Consider the following 24,000-nt stretch of genomic DNA (forward strand, 5'->3'; position numbering starts at 1 on the left):
TGGTTGATCAACAACCAATCCTCCTCTGAGAAAATGCTCTAACGAAACCCGGAAAATGGATGAACGACCTACACCGATATCAAATGGATACCGATGTTTTGATATGGAACAACAGCAAAAACATCACGTGTTCTTCATTCTACCGTCTATGGAATAGAATAGACGCAGCATCCTAGTGATCAGTGGCGATTGTATTAGGAATATAAGAAAAGTGTTTATCAAATTTTGTACATTTGACATTTTGTACATTTTGACTACTTTGAAATGGCTCTCACTCACTTTGCGTCGTAGTAGACAAAAGCAGTCTTGCAAATATTCATTTTCATAAAGCTCAAATATCGAGATTTTCAGCCTACCCCACAGTGATGAACCATGAACAGCAAAAGAACTTCAAAATGACAGAACACGACAACCACTGAATATGAATAGATAAACTTTTGCTCTTCAACCCATTTCAACGTTCATCATTGAGTTCATTGTCATATTCATTATGATTTTCTCAAACATAAACAATGAGTTTCGTTTTTCAGCCACGAAGTTCAACCAAGCCAGCATTCAAGTGCAGGTTGAAGTTGTGCAGCTGCAGTATTTGTTTACTCGGTTTACGCTGATGGATTGCGCTGTAACGGTATAAATCTGGTTGTTTAGGATAATCTAATCTGTAAGCTAGGGGCGGGACAACTCTAATATAAATTAGCGATATTAGCAGTATTAGGAAATATTAATCCCAAAGCCGAACCTTATTCGAACAAAGTAAGCCACGCTAAATGGACTGAATTGATTTGAAATGACAGCAAAAGAAATAACAAAATTGATCATTGTGCTTTCATCCCACTAATGTGTATAAATTATTATTTCAGAAATATTAAACCGTAAATATCGCTCCAATAACGTGTTTCTCACATAAAAAACAAACTTCTGGTATACACACAACGCTGGCGTACATGATCACCGAAATGCAGTGATCGCAGTAATAGTATCCGTACATACGTTTATTACGCAAAGTTTGTCCGTAATCCATGTGATTAAACCGTTCTATCCGAAGATCTGATATTGGATCTGATACCATACCGAGACCACACCACTGAAGAATACTATTTATAAAATATTCAATTACCCTGACACTACAGTTTGGAACTAGCAGTGCTAGTGGTATCTCAGCTCATAACAACTCACAGAAAACCACTAAACTGCTCTATTGCGAAAAATGAAAAACGTACTGTCTTACGCTCCATTTTATATTTATTGAGCATCCTAGTTTGCATCCAACAGTAAAATATGTTTGTTCATCCTAATTTGTTCAGGAGCTACATATGGTTTGATATCTTTAAGCACATCCCTTGCTTTCGGAAGGCCATTACCCCGACGATGTAGGTTGAAGCTCGAATAGATGTCACAGCTAAAATAATGGAAAAAATAAATAAATTTTTCAATAGAACAAATTGTACAAAATACACAGACAACTTATATTTTCACCTTGCGTCTTCATGACAGTTGGTTGTTGTTTGAAAAGTCATGACATACTAACCAAAAAACGGTTCGGTGGAAGGAGAAGATTAGGACATTAATATTTATTAGACGGTATTAGAGTCGGTATTAGAAGCTGTCCCGCCCCTAGTCTGTAAGTGTGAATCACATCTAAGATTCCAGTGCTGGTTTTCAGAATCGAAAATGCAGGTAAAAAGGTATGCGCCACTACGTTCCGCCACTACGTGGATACTACAATGCACGGAGGGAGGAAGATGCACTTCATCCAACATTTCCCCCCTCCCAACGAAACGATTCGTAAACCGGCCTTTGTATACACAAATACTGGAAATTTACTTTATAATCGCTAGGTAAGTGAACGATGAAATTGAGTGTTTTGTAGAATTATTAAATGTATTAAATCTAATGAGTTTGCGGCAAACATTTCGGTGCAACAATCGTTTTTCAAACGATCACGACGTTTCTCATTACACCGGACAAAGGTCAGGCAGGGCCTGAGCACCAAGCTGAGCACCGATTGCGAAGAGTTAATCGATAACTATGCCCAGCGTTACTCAGCGTGGATACATCTTGGGGACGATTTATGAACAAATTTGTTGGGCAATATGTTGAATGGATTGAGCATACACTTTGTTACATAGTATTATGCAGGTTGCTAAAGCGTTGGAATCTTTGATGTGGAATCACACGTATTAAACATACGTTCCTGGCCAAAGATATCGGTGATCATTCGGCAAGATTATGAATGACACTTTACAGAAAGTTTAAAGTAGAAATATCCAGAGAAACATGCTTTTAACGATTGATATACTCAACTGTGATATAGAAATACTTCTTTCGAATATGCTAATTGTAGCAATATTGTGCATTTCCCACCTCACTGGACCCCTTTCGCAGTTAGTATAAGTGCGGAATCGTGAATAAAACTGCGATTTTTCATCGATTCGTTTCGGTGTCTTCTGCGCACTTTGTAATGCATAAGTGCGCAGAAGACACCGACATGATTCGATGCAAAATCGCAGTTTTATTCACGATCCCGCGCTTATACTAACTGCAGGGCTGTTACAAATGGCGCGGATTTTGCGTTTTTCGCGGTTTTTGCGTTTCGCGCGGATTTCGCGCGTTTTTGCCAATTTTGGCGCGGATTTTGCGGAAATGGTTTTTAAATGCACTTACTTCAAACATTTAGACAAGTAGTTCAACGAAACCAGAAAAAGGACGTTTTTAAAGTAGTGTTATGAAATGTTGTGCTTAATTAAAATCAATGTTAGTAGTCCCTAGCTTGGAGTGTTAAAGTTACACTGTACTATACGCATTTGTTAAACTGAGAAGATCCTCTTTTGAATTTCTTAGTCAAACTATTGAATTTATTTCTGTCTTAACCCCGAAATCAATTTTTGGCTAAAATTTTGGATAGAATGGCAGAATTTCTGAAAGAGTTGTTTCTTGGTGATTCTGAAATCTTTTTTATGGCATTTGCAAAGAGATGTCTACCGGAAGTTTTAGAGAAACATTTGGTTGAATTTTATAGTCAAATTTAACAGAATCTTGTAAAGAAAATCATTGGTTTGGTAGACTGTGTGTATCGTAAGAAATAAAAATAAAAAGATACAGCTAAGACGTCCTGGAGCTTTTAATGATTGCATTCTTAGATAATTCCATGGAAAAAACTTTAATAACTCTGGATAGAATATTATTCATTAGAAATTTCTAACGATTTTTTAAACATGCAAGAATTTCTTCATTCATTACACCGTTCAACACTAAATTTTGATATGAGATGAGAAAAAAATAACATGGGTTTGGGACCCTAGAAGTGTCATAGTGAAAGAATTTTTTAAAAATATTGGACCGGGCCTTCACAGTTTAAAACCGAAGTTTGTATGGAGAACTTGGGGTGTTCAATTGATATGCGCATTAGAACACGCTGTGCATATATTTAGGCGTTAGACAATAACCAAACCAACCCAAATACCAAAAGATTACTCCGTTTGCAAAAAGTAATCCTTGAATTTCTCAAAAAGTTTCTGAAAATTCTCAAATGATCTTTTGGGATTTCAGGATTTCTACCATAAGGTTAATTATAAATTATTCAAAAAGTTTCGTCGAACTGCTGCCTTCTTCTCGTAAAATAGTAAGCACTGATTGATAAACAATCGAAGAATTATTGATCCAAAACATATTATTGTAATTAAAAAAAAAACAACATGTTCAAACTCTTGTTTGAAGGAGAAGTGGTTATACAAATTCATGGATTAGTAATTAAAAATCAATTTATTAATTGATCAATTAATTTTCTCTTAAAAAATTTGGGTTTTAGTAAGTTTGAGTCATCAAAGCCATATGTTTTGTGCTGGCGCGGATTTGATGACCTCGGCGCGGATTTCAAATGGCTTGACGCGGATTTTGCGGTTTTCAAATCGACACTTTTGTAACAGCCCTGTAACTGCGAAAGGGGTCCAGTGGGGTAGGAAATGCGCAATACTATTTCAGGATTGAACCTTCGTACGGCAATGGTTTTGAATGCTACAAAAATGATTCTCATAGGGCTTTGATGAGTAATTTGTAATAATAAACTTAAAGCGATAAAACGGTTTGGTTTAGGCGGGTCGCCTGACACCTTGGGTTTCCCTGTTTGGAGGACTCTTACCACCGGAACAGGGAGTCCGTAGTGCTATTCTAAGCCGGCAGCTACACGGACAAGGATCTTCTTAACTTTACACGTACTGAACTTTCGAGATATCCTTCCTACTACCATCTCGTAAAGAGAATTCTAGTGTAGGTGCGTAATAAAAATGTAGTTAGGGATCCGAGCCACTCCGGCAGTGGCTTCTATTTTGAGCACTTTCCGCTATAACGCGGTGAGATAGGTAGGGAAGTGGAACCATCTCGGCAGGGCTCGTATTTTGGGCACTTTTCTGCAATAACTCAGCCAATTTTGTACCAATTGGCACAATTTTTGGAACGCGGAGAGATATGTATAGTATCTAGCCGTGTACAAAATTTCAAGTCAATTGGTTTGGAATTGACTGAGTAATAGCGAAGAGTGCCCAAAATACCGGCCACTGCCCAAGTGGCTCGCTACCCTATAGTATCTAAGCGTGTACAAAGGATAAAACTATATAATCTACTTATATGAATTTCGTATATGGTGAGGAAGCATCTATCTAGTCATGTACATTGTACAAACATACGAGTCAACTGGATAAATTTACTAAGTTATAGCGATGCCCCAACAACAGGATTCCCTTCCTTAATTTTCTTACACCCTACATTCCTACAAAAACCAATAAAGTCACATGGAAATTGTACGCGTCTACCTTACCAACGGCGCATTTAAAAAAAAAAGCTCAAAATTATTTTATTGTCGAAATAAAAGGTACTTATGTATTTCGTTTTATTTAAAAATATAAAACAATAGAACAAAAAAAGAGAACATATTTCCCAGATAACTAATTCAAAATTCTTTTTGTAAACTATTTCTCTTGATGGTATATCACCGTGCTGTTGCTAACCATAATCTCAATAACTCCAAGACTAGACTCAAGCTAAGAATTCACATTACTGACCAGATCATCCCAATCGATCAATTCAGCCTCTTTCTCAAAAATGTCCCGGTTGAGCTTTATGATCAATATATCTTCTAGTGCATCTTGTCCCAATCCAACTCGGTGCGACGTGAGAATCAGAGCTAACGCGCTAAAGGACCGCTCTACTGAAATCTGGTTCGAGGGTGTTGCTACGACAACCATAGCAACCTCGAAAAGCTCCGGATGCGATTCTCTACGCTTCACCCAATGTTTGAACACGTCAAATGTGTGGTCTTGACGAGGTTCAGCTTCCAACGCCTTAAGTTGTTGGACAAATGACGAATCAGTTGCATCGTTTGCTGTCTTCGACAGAGTACCACCATAAAGCTCCGTCACGAAATCGTCGAATTGAGAATTGCTATTGGAACTGTTGTTAGCTGACATTTCAGAAGGTGATGGCTTCAGTCTTCGAATTCTGTTCCAGGTGTCCTTGATACATGTCTGAATGTAAATTAAAAAAAACTAACATTACATGCACAGAAAGGGAACCGATACTCTTTAATACGCCATATTCACTCTATTTACTCTAACAGGTAAACTCTTTTTTAAAGTAAATAAAGCAATTTTTTTTTTTTTTGACATTGACGGTAATCGATACGATTCATAAAAATAAATTTGTTTATGTCTTAGAATTCGATATAACGTAAAGTAAGACTGTGAAAAATCTCGACATAAACTTAAATTTCAAAATCTGACAGTTGAGCTATGGCGTGGGTGGGCATTTACTGCAAACGACATAACATTTTAAGCATTTGGTTTGGACGTAACAATACCTGAATATGTAGCTTTTCATCTTCGTTGAACAGTTTGGAGTTCAAGAAGTTCAAGCGGGGATCCACAAAAAGAGCCATCTGGAATGCTTGAGACGATTTCAACTTAACCAAGCGATCTGTCAGAGCCTTAGTCAACTTCTGGGCAAAAGGATTCGAAAACATGTTTCGTACTGAGTTGATTGTCATGAGCCACGCGATATAGAAATCGGACAATGAAACATGCCGTTCCTGAAGTTTTTTGGTGCAGATATCCAAGGGCTCAAAGGCCTGCACATAGTGCTCGATGAACTCCCAAATTTTAGGCGTCAACTCTGTAAATCAAAACAGTTTACAACAAAATGAATTAGTTTTATCTTCCTCATATAAAATCTTTTTGCCTTTCTCGTACACTAAGTGTACTGTAAAGGCTAGATATTCACTCCAAAAATGACTTTTTGATAGAAGACCCGGAGGGTCAAGTCGTATATACAGTAGACGTTCGATAACTGCAACATGTTTACGTTTCACTTAGCGAATGAAATTCGATAACTGCAACGACTGACAGATGTCAACAAGTTGTCAATCGACGTAAAATAACCGTGAACGTGATCCAACTGTTCATTTGGGCTAACATGGCGCACCATTTTGACGTTTGGCGGTGCGGTAACTGCAAATTTGTTGCACTTACCGGGTTTGCAGTTAAAAAGCATTGCAGTTAAACTGTTTGCACCGACCGAACGTCTACTGTACCAATCAACTCAGCTCGAAGAATTGAGGTGATGTATGTGTGTGCGTATGTGCACACACGCACACACACACACACACACACACACACACACACACACACACACACACACACACACACACACACACACACACACACACACACACACCACCTCAATTCGTCTAGCTGAGTTGATTGGTATATGCGACTTGACCCTCCGGGCCTTCTATCAAAAAGTCGTTTTTGGAGTGAACATACATATAGCCTTTCCAGTACGTGAAAGGCAAAAATGTGTATAGGAACAAAGTTTGCTTACCGATTTCGGGAAATTGTATCCCAAGCTGAACAAAAAAATCCTTTTGTCGGAGGAAGCTTTTGGCCATTTTAAATATTCCACCCCATCTGGTAGGCGCCCAAATCGGAGGAACGGTCGCGCCACTACGTTCAAAATGGATAATGTATTTAGTGCCTCTACACTTTCTGGCCATTTCAGTGATATGCTTGACGGAATCATTTTTTCTGTCAACGACATCTAAAACGGCGAGTTGGAGTGTATGTACAGCGCACCGCACAAGATTAAGCTGTTCTTGAAACTCCGCTGTCAGTGATTCCGCGAGTTCTTCACTTTCGATGGCTGCACTCTCGATTTCGGCCTGATTGTCGATGGATTCATATTCGTCGTCACCACCGGATAGCAAGTGCTGGGTGAAAAGCATATCAATTTCATGTTTCAGTCCTTTGACTGCCGCCACCATGTTCGCTCCGTTATCGACAGTAACGGAGAAGATTTGTTCTATGCTCACCCCATACGATTGAATCACATCTAAAATCTTTTCCTTCAGGAATGCTGCTGTTTGCCGCTCCTTGATTTCTACCATGCCTGAAATTTTGTTTTAAAAGTGTTATGATGATTGTTCAATGTAAATACAATCGGGTATCTTATAAGATGTTACTAACTACATTCCCGATCGAAAGTTTGGGGCCACCCTCATAAATACATGTCATTTTAAGGCCAGTATATCCGCCAAATTACGCCCGAATTCAAGAAGCTATTATTATTTAGTATCATTTATTATATTTAAAATAAATGAAGCAGAATTAAAATAGATTGAAAGATGACAAAGATATCTAAAAATCACCGTTTCATGTTTAACTAAAGTGACCTCAAACTTTTTGTCAATGACATCAATACCAAATTTACTTCTCTTTAGATTCTTTCTTTAGATTCTTTAGTTTTCTTTAGATTCTTTAGCTCGGCAAAAAGCACTTGAAAGCGAATAACAAATTGGCTATATTATCGCTCTCATCTTGAAATTTGGTCGACCCAACTTACAGCGACACTGCTGTAGGTTTAAATTTATCTTTTAGAATATTTGGCAACATAAGATTAAGTTTACATACAAGTATTTTTCAAAAAGTTTTACCTAAATCATGTTCATAGTTTTTTTGACTTATTATCTTTTGAATGAGACGTTCCTGCCTACGTTATTGAAATCGGATGTAAATTAGCGGAGATATGGGCCAAAAACATGGCATGTTTTGAGGTGCTGACCCCGAACTTTTAATCGGAGTGTACATTACGCCAGACTGTTTTGAAAAGTTTATGTTTCACGCTTCGCATCTCAGACGGCAGTTCTATATGCAGATAGTGACTGAAAGATTCGTTTGCCAATAAAGCTTTATAATTTTGAAAAACATATTTTTTACAAAGAGCACCTTTTTCTGAGCCACTGATATAAAGAGATTTTATATATAACTTTCCTTTTGACACTGGGTGAAAGCTCCGCCCAGGTATGCTTTAAAAAACGGCTCTCATATAAACTTTGAATTGATTTTCATGCAACCGGGTACCAGAATTCATGAAAATTTGTATTTCGGTCATGGGCGTAGCATTTGGTCTAAAGGGGGGGGGGGGGGGGGGATTTGGTTGTTTGCGAACACTCTAAGCAAATTTATACCTACTAACCCCTTTGGCTCCTGCATGCATTTCTTTCAAATTTTCTCAAAGAATTCCGATACAAATCTTCTCACAGTACTCCTGAATAAATTTTTGAAGAGATCTTGAGAGGAATTTCCGAAGGAATCACTAGAGGAGTTCCTGCGGCGATCCTTGGGAGAGTTTCCGGAGCAATCCCTGGAGTAATCCCTGGAGAAGCTCCTGGATGAATCCCTCGAGGAATTCCTGCATGAATGCCTGGAGAAATCCCGTAGGAATTCCCGTAGGAATCCTCGGAGAAATCTCTGGAGGAATTGTTGAAAGTGTACCTGTAGGGAATTCCTAAAAGAATGTCTGGGGAAATTCCTGGATGAGTTCCTGCAGCAATCTCTGGAAGAATTCCCGAAAGAATCCCTGGATGAGTTCCTGGGGAAATACCTGGAAGAATCCTTAAAGAAATTCTAGGAGGAATCTCTGGACAAATTTATGAAGATATCTCTTGGAGTATTCCTGGAAGAATAACTAGAAAAACTTCTGGAGGAATCTTTGTAAGAATTTCTGGAGGAATTGCTGTATGAATCCCTGCAATTCGTGGAGAAATTTCTGTTGGAATTGCTGGAGGAATTCCTAAAGCAATACCTAGAGAAATCTCTGGAGAAAATCCTGGAAGGCTCCTGGAGATACCTTTGATCAAATTCATGGCAATTCAATCTCCTAGAAGAATTTTTGGAGAATCTCTGGAGGAATTTATGAAAAAATACCTGGAGGGTTTCCTAGAGCAGTTCCTTGATAAATTCATGGAGGCATCCTTGGAAGCAATTCTGAAAAAATCCTTGAGAAATTCCTGAGGAATTTCTTGAGGAATTTCTTGAGGAATTCCTGGAGGAATTTATGGAGGAATTCCTGAAGATATCCCCGGAGGAATTCTTGTGAGATATCACTGAAGAAATTCATGGAGAAATCCCTAGAGGAATTCCTGGAGGAATCCCTGAAGCAATTCTAGGAGGAATCTCTGGATAAATTCTTGGAGGGATTCCTGGAAAAAAAGCTTGGGAGAATTTCAAGGGAAATTCCCGGAGAAATTTCTAGGCAAATTCCTTATGAAATTCCTTGAGCAATTTCTGAAGGAATCTTTGGAGGAGGTATGCCTAGCCTGGAGGAATTTATGGAGGAATCCCTGATGGAGAAATTGCTGGATAAATTCCTGGAGGAATCCTTGAAGTAATTGCTATAAGAATTCCTTAATAAATTACTGCAGGAATTCCTGAAACAATTCCTGAAGAAATTCCTGCTGGAATTTCCGTAGGAATCCTCTGTTTGAGCATTTGGTGAACCGAAACCATGCGAGTGAGTCCAAAACCCGCTAAGGGGTATCAAATCCTGTGATATCAGAGACAAGCAGACGTCTTAAGCTGGTCAAGGGCTTACAGTTTATCGATATTTTTGTTTCCAATTCCACCAACAGGCGGTGCTAGTAAGCTAACAAATTTTGTTTTTCATATATATCAGGAAAATATGCAAAAAATTGCAACTAGCGCTGCCTAGCTGTAGGAACTCGAACCAAACGATAATTATTCTGGAAGCCCTTGATCTACCAAACAATTTTGCCGTAGACACCATCTTTCTAAAGAATCAGAATGCTGAGATATGTGAAATGTAAAATTTGTTCGCTCTCTAGCGCCGCCTAGCGGTGAAATCACGAATCATACGAAAGCCCTTGACCAGCTGAACAACTTTGCCGAAGAAACCAACTCTCTAAGTAATCAAGATCCTGAGAATATCTCAGGGATGAAAATTTTGTCAGTGTTGCATCTACTTGTCTAAGATGATCACAGACAAATAGATGTGACGCTAACGAAATTTCAATCTCATATATCTCATGATCTTGATTACTTAGAGAGTTGATGTCTTTGGCAAAATTGTTTGGCTGGTCAAGGACTAACCGATAATAAGGCTTAAGATTCAAAATACCACCGCTAGGCGACGCTAGAGAGCAAACAAATTTTAAATTTCGCATATCTCATCACCCCAATTTTGTAGAAAGATGGTGTCTTCTTCAATATTGTTTGGTAGATCAAGGGCTTTCAGAATAATTAGTGTTTGATTCAAGTTTCTGCAGCTAAGCGGCGCTAGTTGTATTTTTTTTGCAAATTTTCCTGATATATATGTGTCAGCAACCGTTCTTGATGCTTGAAATGCTTTTAATAAAATAATTTTTCTTCCCGTCAAACAAGCAACACGGTTGCTATGATGAGTGAATTCAAAACCCACGTTGCAGTGCTGCTGCACTGTACACATGAACGCTTTTGTTTTTTCATATCGCGCAGCACTGCTGCTTTCTGTACTTGCTAATTCATTATCATTGTTTTTCGTACAACCGGACCAAATAAACGTGTTTCAGAGAGAAGTTCTTAAATCGCTTTTAAACAGTCCATTCCGAAACCGAAATGGGTCTTCAGTGACCCCAACATTGGTCCATCGAACCGGGTGTGATCCGGATAACCGAAAAGTCCGCGAAAAGTTCCGAGTTTTACCGTAAAAGTTCGTTTTGTCGAGCATCGCAGCGCGAGTGCGGTTCGCAAGACGTCGTCGTCGGTGTGTCGCCATCTTGCCGAGTGAATTCTGGTGTGCTGCACACGCCGGAAAATAACAGTCCCGCTGTTATTCCACTGTCGGATAGCAATCCCGTTGCGAGTCCGGATAATCCATGTGGCGGGCATTGCTGAGCCACCCGGAGACGGAACAGCAAGCCACAGAATCCCTCCCAGAAGCCGACTCCGAATCGGTGCCGTCGACTCCCAAGACACCCCCGTCGAATAGGAAAAAGAAGAAGGCGAAAATGGAGCTCATAAAATCGCTAGTGAGCAAGCGCGGGCAGGCGAAGGGAAAACTGACTCGAATATGGAATTCCCTTCAAGTGCCGCATGAGGATGAACCGGTTCAAGTGTCCCTGCCGCAGTTGAAAGTTCACCAGCGAAGCATCGAGAAGTACTACGGAGAGTTCATGGAAGTTCACGACAAGGTCATGGAAGTCATTCCTGAAAATCAGAGGGAGGAACATGAAAACAAACTGCTCGAATTCGAAGATCTCTATAATTCCACACTTGTTTTGATTGAGACTCTGTTGACTGATCGGGCAGCAGTCGGGCACTCCCAGTTGCTCGTCCCAGCGGGACCAGGAGGCCAGCCACAGCCGCAAGTTATTGTACACCAGCAATCCCTACGTGCTCCGCTGCCGGTCTTTGATGGGAAATATGAGAATTGGCCCAAGTTTAAGTCCATGTGGACCGACTTGATGAAAACTTCGCCAGACTCGAACGCAGTTAAATTGTTCCACCTTGAGAAGTCGCTTGTAGGACAAGCTGCCGGGATCATTGACACCAAAACCATTCAGGATAACAACTATGACCATGCATGGGCTGTGCTCGAGGAGCGCTTCGACAACGAACGGCGCCTGATTGACATCCACATCGAAGGTCTTCTGAAGCTGAAGAAAATGGAGAAAAAATCGTCACACGGATTGCGAGAACTGATTACCGAGTGCTCCCGGCATGTGGAAAACTTACGATTCCACAATCAGGATCTTCTTGGCGTTTCAGAGCTGGTTGTGGTCCACCTTCTTGCATCTGCCTTGGACAGAGAAACGCGGGAACTCTGGGAAGCGTCAATCGACCATGGCGACCTTCCAAAATATGACGAGACGATTGAGTTCCTCAAAAAGCGGTGTCAAGTACTCGAAAGATGCGAGGCGACTGTGCCGATCGCGCATCCGGCCAAACCGATGGCCAAGCTGTCTTCTGCAAAGGGATCGTCGAAAGTTTCTTCTGCCGCCACGACCACCAGCGAAACAGTGTGCGAGCTCTGTGGGGGTTCGCATCCAAACTTCAAATGTAGTGCTTTCCGTGAGATGAGTGTTGCGCAAAGGTTAATTAAGGCAAAACTAGTGAAGGTGTGTTTTAACTGCTTGCGCAAAGGACATCGCAGTGCCAAGTGTTTGTCCGAAAGAAGCTGCTCAAAGTGCAACGAAAAACACCATACGCTATTGCACCAAGAAGAAGAAAGCCATGTGTCAGTGCCGGCTTCGAAACCTGGTCAGCCGCAAGTGGAACCAGTTAAGTCGAATGTCAACGTTAGCGGTACACCAGATGCGAGAAGCCCAACAGAGGAACGGGACAGTTCTTCCGTGAATTCGTCATGTCTCTCCAGTGAACCGACGCATTTGCCTCAGCAAGTGCTGCTCCAAACGGCGATCATAGATGTGGCAGACAAATATGGTCGGATGCACCCGTGCCGTGCCCTCTTGGATTCGGGATCGCAAGCGCACATCTTATCGGAATCCATGGCGAACCTTTTGGAGCTCCCAACGGCGAAGTGCAATGTGACAGTGGTAGGTGCAAATGCACTGAAGACGCAGGCACGCAAGAAGATGTGTGTATCGTTCTCGTCAAAGTACGGTTCTTTCACCGACACCATTTCGTGCCTGATTTCCGAACGGCCTACCGGTAAGGTGCCCTGGACAACCATCGACATCAGTGGCTGGAATATTCCCAGCGGCATCCAGCTGGCCGATCCGCAATTCTTTGAACCGTGTGAGATAGACTTGGTTTTGGCGTCGAATTATGTGTGGGATCTTCTGCGAACCGACAATTTGAAGCTGGCAAACGGGACAGTTTCACTGCGAGAAACGGACCTCGGATGGATTGTGACAGGAGCCTACGATCCATTTGTTCAAGCTGACGCAGCTGTAATTTGTTCTAACGTGGTATTGGAGGATCCATTGACGAAGGCCGTAGAGCGATTTTGGAGCATGGAGGAAGTCACAGATTCATCACCACTGTCCACTGAAGAGCAGGAGGTGGAACTGCATTACGCGAATACCTTTCGCCGTGATGAAAATGGCCGCTTCATAGTGCAATTGCCGTTTCGAGACACTGTGATGGAGTTGGAGGACAATCGCACCCTAGCCTTGCGACGATTCCATCAGCTTGAACGTAGACTGTTGCGAAACCCAGAGCTAAAGCGGCAATATTCAGACTTCCTTGATGAATACGAAGCCCTTGAACACTGCAAAGAAGTTTGTGAGACTGATGATGACCCAAGTCTGAAGAAGTTTTACCTACCACATCACGCGGTGCTGAAACCGTCCAGTTCGTCCACCAAACTGAGAGTGGTTTTTGACGCGAGTGCCAAAACGTCCAATTACTCGCTGAATGATGTTTTGAAGGTTGGTCCAACGGTTCAAGCAGACTTGTTCTCGATCGTGCTTCGTTTCCGCCGACATCTGGTCGCATTTTCCGGCGACATAACCAAAATGTATCGTCAAGTGCGATTGGACGACAGCCAAACAGCGTTCCAGCGGATATTTTGGCGGAAGGAATCCTCCGATCCCCTTCGAGTATTGGAGTTATCGACGGTAACATACGGAACGGCAACTGCACCGTTCCTAGCAACGAGATGTCTTGTGCAGCTTGCGTCGGAAGAAAAGCAGCGGTTTCCAGTAGCAGCAGATATAGTGATAAAGGATGTGTATGTCGACGATCTGCTATCCGGAGCTGACACAGAAGAGGAAGCAGTACAGCGCTTGCAGGAAGTGAAGCAGCTGTTAGCAGCTGGATGTTTTCCAATAAGAAAATGGTCTTCCAACTCTGAAGTGGTGATGAACAGCGTACCTGAAGAAGACCGGGAAAAACTTATCAGTGTAAATGAAAATAAGACGAACAATACCAGTGAAGTGATTAAGGCATTAGGAGTGTTGTGGGAGCCACAAAAGGACACTCTGTTGTTTGTCGGTTATCCCATGGAAACGGAAGGATATTCAGTCACGAAGAGAAGTGTTCTTTCATGTGTTTCGAAACTGTTCGACCCCCTTGGCCTTGTGTCCCCAGTGATTGTACTAGCGAAGATACTGATTCAAAAACTGTGGGCTAAGGGAGTCGATTGGGACGAAGAGCTCAAGGGGGACGTATTAAGTGAATGGAGCAAATTCAGAGCAGCGCTACCTGGTCTCGGAGAGATCAGTGTGCCTCGATGCGTCGTAGTTCAAGGAGCCTGTCGGTACGAAATCCACGGTTTTTGCGATGCGTCTCTTGCTGCCTACGGAGCCTGCGTTTACATACGCTGCATCAGTGTCGACGGTAGTGCTGAGTTGCAGCTGTGCTGCGCTAAGTCAAGAGTCGCTCCTTTGAAGGCCGTCACCATTCCCAGGATGGAGCTCCTGGCAGCCGTACTGTTAGCTCGGCTCACAGTGAAGATTGTCGAAGAAATGGCGATGGAGTTTTCCGAAATCGTGTTGTGGTCAGACAGCCAGATAGTGTTGGCGTGGCTTAGAAAGCCACCCGGGAATATGGAGGTCTACGTTCGCAATAGAGTGGTCCAAATTAACAGTTTGACAGAAAATTGGTCGTGGAAATACGTGAAAACCGATTCGAATCCAGCGGACGTTGTTTCGAGAGGAATGTTGCCATCTGCTCTCGTTCATTGTGACCTCTGGTGGCATGGACCACAGTTTTTGCGGTGTGTTGAAGATGTTTTGGCTGGACCAGAACTAAGTGAGAATAGTGACATGCTGAGAATGGAAACAATGACTGTCGAATCAGTGGTAGTTGAAGAGGTGTTGCCTATTCTGGACAAATGCGATAACTTTCGTAGACTTCAGAGAGTGATCGGTTACGTGTTGCGTTTCATAAAGAACTGTAAGTGTCGTGTTGCCAAGCAACCTACGTTACGGGGACCGATGCTCACAGTGTGTGAAATGAGAAATGCAATGAAGAGTATTGTGAAGATGGTTCAACGGTCGGAGTTACCTGAGGAATTCAATCGCCTACGAAGAAATCGTCTCTCACGTCGACTAGCATCCTTGCACCCGTTCATCGACGATGATGGCTTGCTGAGGGTGGGTGGTCGACTGGAAAATGCCAAGCTTCCATACGATGCCCGACACCAGCTGATCCTGCCAAATCACTGTGTCACTGACGCCCTCATTCGTTCACTACATGTTGAGAATCTGCACATCGGCCCATCCGGACTTCTCGCCATCGTTCGGCAGAACTTCTGGACGTTAAACGGCAGGTCCAGTATTCGAAAAATTACGCGTCGATGCTTGAAATGTTTTCGATGCAAACCGTCTGCGATCCAACAGTTGATGGGTGTACTTCCCGAAGAGCGAGTGAATGTAGCAGCACCGTTCGAGTACACCGGCGTCGACTTTGCTGGGCCGGTTATAGTTAAACAGGGGAAATACCGACCGAAGACTATGAAGGCCTACATTGCCGTGTTCATTTGCCTGACGACGAAGAATATTCATCTTGAACTCGTCTCCGATCTCAGTGCCGACGCTTTTGTGGCTGCACTGGAACGTTTTGTCAACCGTCGAGGACTGGTCCGGAAGATGTTCTCGGATAATGCAACGAATTTTGTCGGTGCGGCCAACCAGTTGCGGGATCTCTACACGCTCTTCAAGGATGAACAGACAAACCAGCGGATCCAAAGTTTTCTCTTACCTAGGGAAATAGAATGGGTCTTTATTCCTCCCAGAGCTCCCAATTTTGGGGGCTTATGGGAGGCAGGCGTAAAGAGTGTGAAGACACACATGAAACGAACGCTTCAAAATGCTATCCTTACCTTCGAAGAATTTGCTACCATGCTGTCACACATCGAGGCCATCTTGAACTCCCGGCCGTTATACAGCTTGTCGGATAATCCTGAGGACCCTCTTCCGATTACTCCGGCGCATTTGCAGATTGGAAGGCCACTGCAATGTATTCCAAAACCGTCGTGTTCAAGCACACCAGACAACCGCCTTTCCCGTTGGAGATATTTGGACAAGCTTCGTGAGCACTTTTGGACCCGTTGGTCACGCGAGTACCTCTCTACGCTGCAGACTCGAGGGAAATGGACCAAGAGAACCCCAAACGTAAGGCCTGGTACAGTGGTTCTTTTGATCGAGGACAACCTTCCTCCTTTGACCTGGAAAATAGGAGTTGTGACGAAAACCTACCCAGGTTCGGATTCTCTTGTTCGTGTAGTTGACGTGAAAACCAGCTCCGGTGTCTTCAAGCGCAGTATTTCGAAGTTGGCCCCACTGCCAATCGACGATAACGATGGGAATTCAACCAGTTACCCAAGTTCTTCAGCTTCGCAGCCGCGGGGCAGGATGTCAGCAACCGTTCTTGATGCTTGAAATGCTTTTAATAAAATATTTTTTCTTCCCGTCAAACAAGCAACACGGTTGCTATGATGAGTGAATTCAAAACCCACGTTGCAGTGCTGCTGCACTGTACACATGAACGCTTTTGTTTTTTTCATATCGCGCAGCACTGCTGCTTTCTGTACTTGCTAATTCATTATCATTGTTTTTCGTACAACCGGACCAAATAAACGTGTTTCAGAGAGAAGTTCTTAAATCGCTTTTAAACAGTCCATTCCGAAACCGAAATGGGTCTTCAGTGACCCCAACAATATGGAAAACAAAATTTGTTAGCTCACTAGCACCGCCTAGCGGTGGAATTTTGAAGCTTAAGTCTTATTATCGGTTAGTCCTTGACCAGCCAAACAACTTAGAGATTTCTTCAGACACTCTGGAGGAATGCCTAAAGGAATTCCTGGAGAAATGCTTAGAGGAGTTCCTGAAGTAATCCATGCAGGTGTCCCTAGTGAAATTCCTTGAAGAATTCCTGGAGAAATCTTTAGAGGAATTCCTGAAGAAAACCCTGGAGGAACTCCTGGAGTAACGTGGCTTAAAATACCACATGTCAAAAAGTGTGATGGGCACCCTTCTAATTTCGTTCTATATGACGCCGCAATCTCTGGTCAAATTTTCAGCTAAATCCGTTAACATTTGGGTGATGCTTGACCCATTTGAAGTTTGTATGAGAGTTTATATGGGAAAACAAAGTCTTTTTTGCATTTTTTTTTTTCATAAAGGGCTTTATTTTTTTCCTAAATTACATAACCGATTATATAGAATTATAACCTTATATGTGCCGAAAAACTTTGTCGAAGATCGCAAAGCCATCCGAAGCTTGTGAGATAAGATATTACTTACAGACCATCTGGTCGTGCTTAACATTTAACATGTGAGGGAATAACAATAGCAATAAAATCTTTCTGGGGAATTTTTTGGAGGATACCCTGAAGGATTTACTGGAACAGTTACAGGATGAATTTCGGGAAAAATTCTTGGGGGAATTCCTGAAGAAATTCCAGAAGAATTCTTTGGATGATTACCCGGAGAAATTGCTTATTATTGAATTATTGAAGGAGTCCTAGGATTTATAAGATAAAAAGGTCAACTTTTCTGAAAGGCTACCTGAAATAAATTCCTAGAGAAATACTTCGAAAGCCAGGGCCCGTGAAACAGGTTCACTTCATAAGTAGATGGTCGTCATGGGTTCGAGCCCCGACACTTGCAATTTTTTCGTCAGTTGCTCTTCCCCCCAACGGACCCTAACGGACCCGGAAACTTAGATATCGGCTAACAGCAACTTATAATGGACCCTCAATTGGAAAAAGGAACAAGAGCCACACATCATCGTGCTCATCAGGGTAGGGTAGAAATGTAACAGTAGCGCAAAGGCAACCAGTTTAATGTAGTAGAATTCAAATATAATACATTAAGGCGCTGTACAAATTGTAAGGGGCGCTGCCAAGTGGAATCGCTCACGCAGTGCCCAGTATCAAACAGATGTCCAATATTTCGTCCAGCTGATCTCGTCGACACGATTTCTTGTCAACAAGTGAACTAAATATCTAGCTAGTCCTGGAATGGGCTTAATTGGCAGGTCCCGATCATCATTATTTGGGAGATTGCGTGTAAGTCATGGAGTCATTATGTATTTGAGCTTGAACCTGGGACCTTCTGATCCGCAGGCTCGAGCCTTATCATCAGCGTAATTTCTGATACTTGAATCAAAAGACATTAGAATACGATGGCATGACGTCTTAATCATAGGTAACTTTGTTTTAATTCGTGCTGGCAACTCTACGCAATTTTTAGTATCAACGTGACATACTTTTGATAAATAACACAAGTTTACAAAATAAAACGAAAGTCGTGAACTTCTGTCAACGACCAAAATTTTTGATGCACAATTTAGTGCTGATTTCGAAACCGACCTTCAAAAAATTTTAAGTAGAACAGTTTTTGAGTTTTAGCTCAATATCGAGTTTTGCAACTTTTCAAAATATGTAAGTAACTAAAATTCAAATATGTTGCGTTTTGTTTAACCAATTTTAAATCTTTTTCCATAAATTAAAAGCTGAATGCAATACCATTTGATCATCTGAATACAGGTTTTGGGTCAGATTAATGAAATTCAAGATATTGCCGAGTTTTAGGGACGATCTTCTTAAATTTTAGCAAAATTTCCAAATTTTTCTGAAGAAATGTATTTTTTTCAATTTGAAAAAACCAACCTAAAAATTCTTTCTCGATGTTTATTTGACATATCATATGTAGGCGAGTTACAGTAAAAATTTCAGCTAAATCGGAGCATTGATTACGGAGAATGAGATGTTTGAAGTGAGCGCCTTTGCTTAAAAATAGAACAAAAATCGATTTCAAATCATCACCCTTGTATGGAAAGTCGAAAAAATTTCCGCTCTACTGTGATTTTTTTCTTTCGCGTTTTCGAACTCAGGGCATGATTCTACACCAAAAATGATCATCAGCTTACCGAGTTCAAAAATGCTGTAAACTAGTGTAATTAGTCAATGAAAACGAATTCCTACACAAAAACGATGTATGGAGGAAATGTTCGTTACACGAAGGAGAAATAGCTAATTAATTTAGTCACGTAAAATAGTGTAAAATTACATGACTTTTATAAAAATCGTGTTAATTCGTGATTTTTCAACTTCATTTTTTTTTTTCATTTATTTAGTATTACATCAAATTCAAGATAAAACTGAATCAACAATATTTCTCCATAATACACGGTTCGTGGCTGCCGCTCTCCATCCTCGGTCGCGCCCGATGCTCGCCAAGTCACGCTCCACTTGGTCCGCCCATCGTGCTCTCTGCGCTCCACGCCTTCTTGTGCCAACCGGATCAGTTGCAAACACCAGCTTTGCAGGGTTGTTGTCCGGCATTCTTGCAACATGCCCTGCCCACCGTATCCTTCCGGCTTTGGCCACCTTCTGGATGCTGGGTTAGCCGTAAAGTGCAGCGAGCTCGTGGTTCATCCTTCTCCGCCACACGCCGTTCTCCTGCACACCGCCGAAGATCGTTCTTAGCACGCGTCGCTCGAAAACTCCGAGTGCTTGTAGGTCCTCCTCGAGCATGGTCCATGTCTCGTGCCCGTAGAGGATCACCGGTCTTATTAGCGTTTTGTACATGGTGCATTTGGTGCGTGGGTGAATCTTTTTCGACCGCAGTTTCTTCTGGAGCCCGTAGTAGGCCCGACTTCCGCTGATGATGCGCCTCCGAATTTCACGGCTCACGTTGTTGTCAGCCGTCAGTAAGGATCCAAGGTAGACGAATTCCTCCACCACCTCGAAAGTATCCCCGTCTATCGTAACATTACTACCCAGACGGATCCGGTCGTTTTCGGTTCCGCCTACCAGCATATACTTTGTTTTTGAGGCATTCACCACCAGTCCGACCTTTGCTGCTTCGCGTTTCAGGCGGGTGTACAGTTCTGCCACCGTTCCAAATGTTCTAGCGATAATGTCCATGTCGTCCGCAAAGCACACAAATTGACCGGATTTTGTGAAAATCGTTCCCCGGCTGTTGAGCCCGGCTCGTCGCATCACACCTTCCAGAGCGATGTTGAAGAGTAGACATGAGAGTCCGTCACCTTGTCGCAGTCCCCGGCGAGATACGAATGAACTGGATAGTTCACCCGAAACCCTTACGCAGTTTTGCACACCGTCCATCGTTGCTTTAATCAGTCTAGTCAGCTTCCCAGGAAAGCCGTTTTCGTCCATGATTCTCCATAGCTCTGCGCGGTCGATACTGTCGTATGCCGCTTTGAAGTCGATGAACAGGTGATGCGTTGGGACCTGGTATTCACGGCATTTCTGGAGGATTTGCCGTACGGTAAAGATCTGGTCCGTTGTCGACCGGCCGTCGATGAAGCCGGCTTGATAACTTCCCACGAACTCATTTGTTTTAGGTGACAGACGACGGAAGATGATCTGGGATAGCACTTTGTAGGCAGCATTCAAAATAGTGATCGCCCTGAAGTTCTCACATTCCAAATGGTCGCCTTTCTTGTGAATGGGGCAGATTACCCCTTCCTTCCACTCCTCCGGTAGCTGTTCGGTTTCCCAGATCCTGACTATCAGCCGATGCAGACAGGTGGCCAACTTTTCTGGGCCCATCTTGATGAGTTCAGCTGCGACACCATCCTTACCAGCTGCTTTGTTGGTTTTGAGCTGGTGAATGGCATCCTTAACTTCCCTCAGCGTGGGAGTTGGTTCATTTCCGTCCTCCGCTGCACTGGCGTCGTCGTTTCTTCCGTTGCCGTGGGCTCCCGTGCCTACGTTCTCCACGCCGTTCAGGTGCTGATCGAAGTGCTGCTTCCACCTTTCGATCACCTCACGTCCGTCCGTCAAGAGGCCTCCGTCTTTATCCCTGCATATATCGGCTCGCGGCACGAAGCCGTTGCGGGATGCGTTGAGCTTCTGATAGAACTTCCGTGTTTCTTGGGAACGGCACAGCAGTTCCATTTCTTCACACTCCGCTTCTTCCAGGCGGCGCTTTTTCTCCCGAAAGAGGCGTGTCTGCTGTTTCCGCTTCTGTTTGTATCGTTCCACGTTCTGTCGAGTCCGAGTGATTTTTCAACTAAAATTATTGAATAGCTTCGAAATAAGCAATTTAAACACCGTAGTATTGGGTTTCTCATTAATGTTTAGACTACTGTGATAATTTGAGAATCCACTGAATCATCATTTCCCGGCGAAATTTCACACTAATCAAACTTGTTTTGTTTACCTGTTGTGCATCCGACGCCCCTGTCATGAACTCAACCGAACTTGTGGGTGCCAGCTGCTGCGAAGTCGTGTGCGAAATTCGACTGTGATGATAATGAATTTCGGCCGAGTCTAAATGGGTGCAAATGTCGCAATATCTTCGGCATACTGTACCTAGTCTTATTACTAAGTTCAACCATATATGCAAATCAGTAAAAACTATCAAATTCAGATTGACTCATTTCATGAATTGTTCCTATGTATAGTGAATGGATGTCATGCATGGTATCCCAAACTGTCGGTCGCCACCCACGTGACATTTTGGACAAAAAACTGACTGCTTTTTATCAGCTTTTTATCAGCAAAGTTACTTGTGTATGACAAGGTTGGCATTTCTAGGCCACGCTTGAAAAATAACATGGTTTATCGAGGTAGGACCGATAGGAAAATTGAACGAATTTGAATATTTTTCATAGTATTTGTAGGGGGAAGAATACATAATAGTTAACAAGCAATCTTTATTATTTAAAATGTGGCTGACCAACTTGGCATATTTTTGTTTATCTTAGATGGTATTATGACACCAACAGAAAAAAAAATATCAGAAGTTCAGTTACATGTTTCTGTGGGTTTTGGACCGATGACAATTTAAGGACACAAGAGATGAACACAGAGAAGTAGAAAACGATTAGCGAAATCAAGAAATCAATTTGACACAGGGTCGAATATATTTTAACATACGAGGTTCAACTGATTCGATGAAAAAACATAGTGTGTTTGACTTAACTGACTTAACGAGGAGGAAAACATATTGCACCTTACCACAAAACCAAACAAGAAGACAAATACAAACCGTGTGACCATAACACTACATAGGCAAATCCTGACTGATTGACCAATTGAAAACTTTCCAATCTTCTACCGTAACTTTCTGAGTTAGTTTGCAACAGTGTCTTAATGGATACCGTTTTCCGCGTACGGCTGGTAAACTGCTTCTGAAAGATGACCTACTCTTTTCTATCTTTAGGTCTAGTGTAGAGGTTTCAGAGTGCAGCTAGAAAACTAGCAAAAAAACATTTATGTTATTCAGAAACTTCAGTAAAATGTTGGTTCAAAACCACCAAGTCTACGAGAATGTTCAACGAGCATGAAATCGACCAAATTAATATTGGTCTCTAGAGAAGACTGAAAAAAAAAACTTAATTTATTCTATTGAGAAACATATTCCACCCAGAGTGTTTGCACGTTTTTAGTAATATTTTCGCTGTCCATGATTTTCACTTGCAATTTTTGCATACTTTTTTCAAGAGACAGGAGAAGCTTCAAACCAAAAATAAAAGTATTTGGCCGATTTTCCTATATCTGGCGACAAACATTTGGTCTCTGGGCACAAAACAACGCATTTTCAATTTTCTACATATTAAAATTTGAAAACTGCAGCAAGAGCGCCGGGTTTTCTTGAATGCAACATAAAACTTGTTCAAAACTAATACAGCTTTGACGAAGAATATATCTGGCGTTCGATTTGAATAGGTCATAATATGACATATTATGTTGCTGTAATTCTTATGCTGGTAGGTCCTATTCAAATCGAACGCCAGATATAGTTATTGTTGTGAAAAAATAAACCTTTTTTTTGTGGCTATAATGGATTATTCAAATTGTTATGTACATTCGAAAGAGGCCCATTTATTAGGAACAGCTTTGTAAAGGACCATATTTGTCTGAAAGTCATTTAGAGGCGCTGAATGCATTTTTCCTCGTAAATCAAAATCTTGCTGAGGATGACGGCCGACAGCTTCAATTCCCGGCCGGTCCAGTTTATTTCCTTAACAAAATGATTATTGGCAGGAGCTCAGTTAACTTTGAAAGTGTGAGCAGGCTCTTTTCCAGCTTGGACGTTAATCCAAGAAGATGTATAACACTAATTCGAGAATCAAGTTTTGTTTCAGTTTTAACGTAATACCAGGTTAAAATATGTCAACTTACCAAGAGTACGAATGACGATTTTTCCGTCTAAAACGTACTGAACATTGATTCCAAGTATATGGCGGTGGAATCTCGAAGCGGAATCGACCTTCAGTGAAAGTAAAATATTTTTCATCTCCTTTCCCAAAGCGGCACGAACCCTGTTGGCTATGGCATGAATGATCATTTTGTTTTTTCCTCGATTCAGCGTCACATCCAATGCGGAGGCAATTGGGTCCATCAATTGCTTGAGACCTTCCCACTCGACACAAGATAAAGGAAGATTATGATAGCACACCAGCTTCGTTAAAGATTCGAGCAACAAACGCCGATCAATACCTATGAGGCGTTTTGCGATTGCTCGTGGTTTCCGGGCGCCTGTATCCTTCTCGCTCATAAGTCCGTGTCTCCTGGCCGCGTTTGGATGCTGGGTTCGGAAGTGTCGGACAAAATTTCCGACATCGCACGTCACTTGTGTGTATGAGCAACCGCTATTTTCGTCGATGCTGCATGATCCTGCATTTCCTTCGCGGCTTATAAATCGCAGCGCGATCTCTTGCAGCGTTGGTTTGCTCGAGTTCTTTTGTTTTTTCGGCTTCGGCGCAACAGGACAGGCAGCTTCTACGTCCA

The 24,000-nt window shown here is 42.2% G+C and overlaps 1 protein-coding gene across 1 annotated transcript in view; it reads right to left on the bottom strand.

Moving 5' to 3' along the window:
* Window positions 1–3,937: 3,937 nt before the first annotated feature.
* Window positions 3,938–24,000, bottom strand: part of LOC134289713 (uncharacterized) — a 25,082-nt gene continuing 5,019 nt past the window's right edge. The window contains exons 2-5 of the mRNA XM_062856058.1: window positions 23,392–23,991; window positions 7,316–7,434; window positions 5,852–6,160; window positions 3,938–5,519 (exon numbers count right to left, since the gene is read on the bottom strand). Coding sequence (XP_062712042.1) covers window positions 5,037–5,519; window positions 5,852–6,160; window positions 7,316–7,434; window positions 23,392–23,991 — 1,511 coding nt within the window. The 3' untranslated portion in view covers window positions 3,938–5,036. The remainder of the gene's footprint in view (window positions 5,520–5,851; window positions 6,161–7,315; window positions 7,435–23,391; window positions 23,992–24,000) is intronic.

This window comes from Aedes albopictus, chromosome 1 (genome assembly GCF_035046485.1).
Source record: "Aedes albopictus strain Foshan chromosome 1, AalbF5, whole genome shotgun sequence".
Lineage (NCBI taxonomy): Eukaryota > Metazoa > Arthropoda > Insecta > Diptera > Culicidae > Aedes > Aedes albopictus.